The sequence below is a fragment of the Bacidia gigantensis genome (assembly GCF_019456465.1).
Source record: "Bacidia gigantensis strain McMullin 20006 chromosome Unknown contig_278, whole genome shotgun sequence".
Lineage (NCBI taxonomy): Eukaryota > Fungi > Ascomycota > Lecanoromycetes > Lecanorales > Ramalinaceae > Bacidia > Bacidia gigantensis.
Genome location: NW_025408606.1, coordinates 449,966 through 457,359, shown reverse-complemented (window position 1 = coordinate 457,359; position 7,394 = coordinate 449,966). Strand labels below are relative to the sequence as shown.

The 7,394-nt window shown below is 26.9% G+C and overlaps 1 protein-coding gene across 1 annotated transcript; it reads left to right on the top strand.

Moving 5' to 3' along the window:
- Positions 1 to 4,351: 4,351 nt before the first annotated feature.
- KY384_007610 (uncharacterized protein) lies at positions 4,352 to 7,297 on the top strand (the record flags this gene model as incomplete). The annotated part of the gene is made up of 1 exon (XM_044816101.1): positions 4,352 to 7,297. One exon carries the CDS (start codon positions 4,352 to 4,354, stop codon positions 7,295 to 7,297), a length of 2,946 nt encoding a protein of 981 aa, XP_044666741.1.
- Between the last annotated feature and the right edge of the window lie 97 nt (positions 7,298 to 7,394).

Genomic DNA, 7,394 nt, shown 5'->3' with positions numbered 1-7,394 from the left:
ATATTAGTAGTTAATTTAATAGTTCCCCTTCTATAATTCTTAATAAAATATAATTCTTTAATACTATTAATAATATATTAATTATTAATTTAATAATTCCTAATTATGCCTTTTTATATTAATAGCTTATTATCTTTCCTTTAGCCTTAATTTAAATATATAATATATATACTTATAATATATTACTTATTAATTATATAATATTAGCTATAACTATTATTAATAATTTCTTATTTATAGTTCTTTATAAATAATTATTATATATAAATATATATATATTTATAATATATTACTTATTAATTATATAATATTAGTTATAATTATTATTAATAATTTTTTACTTATAATTCTTTATAAATAATTATTATATATAAATATATATATACTTATAATATATTATCTATTAATATTTTAACGTAAGCTATATAAGAGTAGTAATATATAAAAAGAGGAGGTAACTAATATATAAGTAATATATAGTATATAATATATAGACTTAAAGTATTTTATAAAACTTATTTTTAATATATAATATAATAATAATTAACAATTACTAGTTCTTTATTTTCTACTTATAATTACTATCTATTAATAAAGTTTTTTTATTATATTAAAGGCTAGTCTTCTTTTTATAAAATATATATTAAGTATATTTTACTTTTTAATTCTTTTATTAAAAACTAGTAATATAATTTATATTATTTATTTTTATATTTATTAATTAAATAAAATATATATTAATTAATTATATAATTAGTTTATATAGTTTTTTTATAAAGTTTTTAATAAATAATTTATTATATTACTATTTTAAAGATTTTATTCTCTAATATATATATAATATTATTTATTTAAAAAGTTATTTATTATTATTTTTTAATTTTATATTTCTATATTATTTTAATTTATTAAAAAAATTCTATAATTTATTTTTAAAGTATTTTTATTTATAATTATATTATTTATATATTTATTATTTTTATTTTAATTATTTTATTATATTATTAAAGTTTATTTTAAATAATTTAAATATTTTTTCTATATTTTATAAAGTATTATTTAATATATTAATTTTTTTTATTTTTTATATTTAATTAATATTTATTTTTAAATATTATTATTTATTATTATAAAAGATAATATATTTAAACTTATATTACTTATTAAGCTTTTAGCTTCTTAATTAGTAACTAATAATAAATATAATAATAAAAGTTTTTATAAAATATTTAATTATTTTTATACTTAGTTCTTTAACTAATAATTATATATAATATATTTTATTTTATTATATTTATAATATTCTCTTTATTTAAGCTTTTTATAATTACTTTTATTATTATATTATAGTATTAATATATTTAGCTTTATAAAGTTACTTTATAAATTAATACTTTTTAGCTATCTTACTCTATAGTTATAATATTTTTAATATTTTATTATATTATTACTATATCTTATTATAATTATTTATTCTATATATTATTTTTATTTCTTATTCTACTTTATATATTATTAATATAATTTATTATTAAGTTTAATTACTATTTTTATAAAATTATTAATATTTTTAATTTCTTTATTATAGTATATAAGTTTATTTTAAATATTATCCTTTAATTCTTATTTAAATATAGATATTTAAGCTTTATTATTCTATTTTATTATTATTATTATAATATTAGAAAATAGATATATAATTAGCTACTCTTTTAATTTATTATAGTTAATATATTATTAATTTAATATATTATTCTTTCTTAATAAGTTTAAATATTTATTAAATTTATTTTTTAAATTTAAAATAGTTTTTAATTTATTTATAAATTTTTATATTAAAAGTTTTATTTATATATTTCTTAAACTCTAAATTAATTTATAATAGTACTTTATCTTTTATATTAAATATTAATTTAAAATAGAAATTTAATTAAAATAACTAGTTATTAAGCTTATTATTTTCTTTATAAAAGAGGTTAAGTTTTAAAGGTTTAGTTTTATTCTTTTTAATAGTAATTAGTTAATATATTACTTACTTTTACTAAGGATATTATCTACTTATTATAAATTTAATTATATTTATCTTAAGAGTATTTAATATATTATAACCCTAATATTTAAATAAGTAAATAATATTAAGTAATTTAACTATAAGTATATAAGTATTATAATCTTATATAATAAATATAACTAGATAACTATTATAAAATAGAAATTATAACTATACTAGGTTATAAGGAATAATAATTAAAAGAAGGAAAAGATAGCTAAAGTACTTAAATATACTTAAGTATTAAAAGTACTAAGTAACCTTTAAATTAAATAAACTTAAAATAATTAAAAGTTAAATATTATTAAATAAATTAAATAAAATTATATATATAGAACTATTTATCCTTTTTTTAAATAAATTTCTTTATATTTAATATAAGTTTTATTCTTTATTATAAAATTTAAAATAATTATAATTTAATTTTATTTTACTATTTTACCTTTATTTATTTTTTAACTATTATTTATATTCTAGGAAAACTAACTTATATACTTATAATTAAATTAGCTAATATTACTTATTAGTTTAAATACTAGAATTATAATAATAAGTTAGTTCTTCTAGAATATAAATAATAGTTAAAAGATAAATAAAAATAAAGTAATAAAATAAAATTAAGTTTTAATTATTTTAAATTTTATAATAAAGAATAAAACTTATATTAAATATAAAAAAATTAATTTAAAGAAAGGAATAAAAGGTTCTATATATATAATTTTACTTAATTTACTTAATAATATTAAACTTTTAATTATTTTAAACTTATTTAATTTAAAAGTTATTTAATATTTTTAAGATTTAAGTATATTTAAGTACTTTAGCTATCTTTTTCTACTTTTAATTATTCTTTCTTATAACTTAAAGTAGTATAGCTATAGTCTTTATCTTATAATAGTTATTTAATTATATTTATTATATAAGGTTATAATATATTACTTTTATATTATTTATATTTATTTATAATAATTATATTATAGAATAATAGTTAGTTTTTAACTAAGTTTTTAAATTATATTTTTATTTTTATTAAAATATTATTTTAAAATACTTTATAAAAAAACTTTATTAATATAAAGATTATAAATATATAAAACCTTTAATATATAATTTTTTATTATATTAAAATATAAGTAAATACTAAGCCTTATTTATATAATATTACTTATTATTATATATTATTAATAATAAAAGAATCTAAGTATAGTAATAATATTACTTATTAAATTAATTTTTAAATTTTATTTTTAAAAAATACTTTAGTTTAAAGGCTTTAATAAGTACTAAAGAAGATTATATAAATCTAGTTTATATTTAATTAATACTTAATTTAATTTAATTATATTTTATATATTAAAGTACTCTTTTTTAAATATAAATTTTTTAAAAAAATAGTTTTTTTTTTACTATTTTAATAATTATTTTTTTTATAATATTTACTTTTTAATTATAATAATTGAATATAATAACTTAGTCTTATTTTCTATTTATAAAGTTTATTTTTCTTTTATTAAGCTTATATATTAAACTTTTAAAAAACTTATTATTAAACTTATAAATCTAATTTAATAATATATTATAATATAAATATTTAGGACTTAGTATTACCTATTTTTTATATTTATATAAGAAATTATATAGAGTTAAATAGTTAAATAAGAAAAATAATATTATTTTATTTATTTTCTAATTTATTATATATTTTTTAATTTATTTAAAAGATAATAAAAATAATATTAAAAATATTTTATAATATTAAGTTTAAAAAAAGGTCTATAAGCTAGGAGTATAACATATAGTTAAAAGTTTACTTAATAATATAAATATAAAATTATTTATTATTAAATAATTATATAATAATATAGTAATAATAATATATAAACTTAAATAATAGTAATAATAAGTTATTTTATATATATTCCGCTATTTAAATACTTAGCTTTATAAAACTTATTAGTGCTAAGTAGGGTGATAGTCCTTATACTAGGTTATTATACCAAAAATAAGCTAGTGGGCAAAAATCGTGCTTAGACCCCCTTCGGGGAGGCCCCTACGGAGCCGGGGGTCTGTATACTCAGGCTATAGCCTTGCCAACTCCATCTTCCGACTCCAAGGACGTACAATTGAAGTGCGTCTCATTTCTCTTCGCGTTGGGGCCCTCTGTTTGAAGGCCGTTGTTCAAGTTGCAATCATTTTCGTCGAGGTAGCGCTCGATTGATTGCATACTCAGCTTAAGGATCCTGAGGTGGATGCTGTTTTCATGTCATCAAAACCAAGATATCCGTGGAGAATGAAGCGGTTATGTCTGCTCAACATGCAAACCACGGACAAAGGTCTGACGTAACACTGGAGCATGATAGTCCAAGTAGATCGTTCGAAACGAAGCCCGGAAGCAATGAGGATGCTGGACCTATCGGAACTGCATCTTTCCCAAGACTTTCAAACAGCTCCCCAACTATCCCGAAGCAAGATGCAAGACACTTGAGAGTTGACGAGGAAGATGAGGAGCTCACCACACCTACGTCATTTCCAAGGAGTACTAGCCCAACCTCAACGGGACAACGCAACAGAGGTGCCCAATATCGAAAAGTTGGCGAGGAAGGCATCTGCAAAATGCATCGATTCTCTCTCTACGAGACAACCACAAGGTTTTATTTCGTGGGGGGCGATATCCAGGATAAGAGGTTCAGAATATTGAAGATAGACCGGACAACAGACTCGGAAGACCTGAGTGTTACGGAAGACGACATTGTCTATACAAAGAAGGAGATGAACCAGCTCTTGAACGCTGTCGATGACGGCAATAAGGTATCTGGGGGTTTGAAGCTGAAATGTAGCACATGGGGGTTACTGGGGTTCATAAGATTCACAAGCGCGTTTTACATGCTTCTTATCACTAAGAGGAGTCAAGTGGCTGTCATAGGCGGCCACTACATCTACCAAGTTGATGGAACAGAGCTTATATCATTGAATATGCCTTCATCTTCGCGCTTCAAGAACTTTGATCCCGAGGAAGGTCGGTTCGTCAGCGTTCTGAACAATCTCGATCTCTCTAGATCTTTTTATTTTAGTTACTCGTACGATATTACTCGTACGTTGCAGGTCAATATCCTACGTGAAAGGCTTTCGTTACACAAAGGTCAGGCGACGACTTCATCTGTGTCCTTCAATTCTATGTTCGTGTGGAACCATCACCTTCTTGCCCCGGCGGAGCAAGCGTTGAGGAATACTTATGATTGGTGTGTCCCTCTCATCCACGGATTTGTGGATCAAGCGACATTATCAATCTATGGTCGCACTGTGCATGTTGCTATCATCGCAAGACGCTCAAGGTTCTTTGCTGGAGCCCGATTCTTGAAGCGAGGGGCGAACGATCTAGGCTATGTTGCAAACGACGTGGAGACCGAACAAATAGTTTCGGAGATGCTTACAACTTCGTTTCACGCCCCTGGTCCGATTCTCTTTGGCAACCCACATTATACTTCTTACGTACAGCATCGGGGAAGCATCCCTCTTTACTGGACGCAGGACAACTCGGGAGTTTCGCCAAAGCCTGGCATCGATTTGAACCTTGTTGACCCCTTTTACACTGCGGCTGCCCTACATTTTGACAATCTCTTTGACAGATACGGATCTCAAATATATGTACTGAACTTAGTCAAAGCTCGCGAGCGAACACCTCGTGAGTCAATCCTGTTAAAGGAATATACTTGTGCCATCACCTATCTCAATCAGTTCCTCCCCCTCGCCAAGAAAATTAAATATCGAGCATGGGATATGAGTCGTGCTTCGAAGAGTCGCGACCAGGATGTCATTGGTACCTTGGAATCGATTGCTGAGGATGCAGTAGAAACCACAGGCTTCTTTCAAAACGGTTGGCCCGAGTCTGGCACCTTCAGACTGCAAAACGGCGTGGTCAGAACGAATTGCATTGACTGTTTAGACCGCACCAATGCAGCTCAGTTTGTGATAGGCAAAAGGGCCCTTGGCCATCAGCTGCATGCTTTGGGTATCATTGATCAGGATTCCATCGACTACGACACCGACGCTGTCAATCTCTTCACGCACATGTACCATGACCATGGGGACACCATCGCGATCCAATATGGTGGTTCGCATCTGGTCAATACGATGGAGACCTACAGGAAAATAAATCAGTGGACGAGTCACTCACGAGATATGGTGGAAAGCTTCAAGCGATACTACAACAACTCATTCCTCGACAAACAACGTCAGGAGGCGTATAACCTATTTCTTGGAAATTACATCTATGTTCAAGGCCAACCAATGTTATGGGATCTATCCACAGACTACTATCTCCATCATGCACATCCACGGAGCTGGATAGCTCACACACCCAAGCGATATTCTCAATGGTATTCGCCAGAACATCTTGATCCACAGCGTATACCTGACATCGCACATGGTTCGAACATACTTGGCCGAAAGTCTTTGAATTTTTTCGATGACTATTGGCTCGAGTACTATCGTCCTCTCGCATTGTCATCCTTTACAAAAATATTTTCGTTCAAAATGAATTCTACCTTGAGATACGTACCCTTCAAGTCGACTCAAGAGGGCAAATATGATCTCAGTCCTTTTCGGGTCAGAGACGGCCACGACCAACAAACACCAGACAAGGGACATCCAAGAAAGGAGGTGAAGATTGTAGATCCTCAGAACGAGGCCTCGAAAGACAAATCGGAACAATTGGCACTAGATGGGACGCGTTCTGAAAGCGATGCATTGCCTGGATGGCTGCGCACCCAGCTTGCGCCGCCTCGAGGATATCAAAGCATACTCAAGGGTCCCCTTAGCGCCGACGCAAAAGTGTCCGAGGTACTTAACACTCCTAAGGAGAAGAAGACGTTCAAAGACAAAGCCGCGATTACACAGTGGACACTCCAGCAGTTCTTTACAAATTCATTGAACCCCTCCGTTACTTCGGCAGAGGCTCGTGAATATCAACGTTACATCGACCATCCACTGAACCTGGCTCTGGTCGTGTCTACAGACATACCGCCCGATCCGAGCGCAGAGCTGGTAAATTATGTTAAGAGCGTCACTTCCGACGCTGTCGCTAGTCTATCTACTTCAGACGACGACCTAGCGGACTTCACCGAGTTCCTAGATATCGGAGACAATCCTTTGACGGTTGCAGAGTCAGACTCAACAAAGAAACGCTACAAAGCGTATCGTCAGTGGGTGAAGGGTAAGTCGCTCTTCAAGCAGCGTCTCGAGCCTTAGAATTTCCGCCGTCTAAAATTGTAGCCGCTGAGGGTCATCCTAAAGGCTGGCCAAATTTTACTTAGACATAGTATGATCGTCAATATGAAAACTTGGA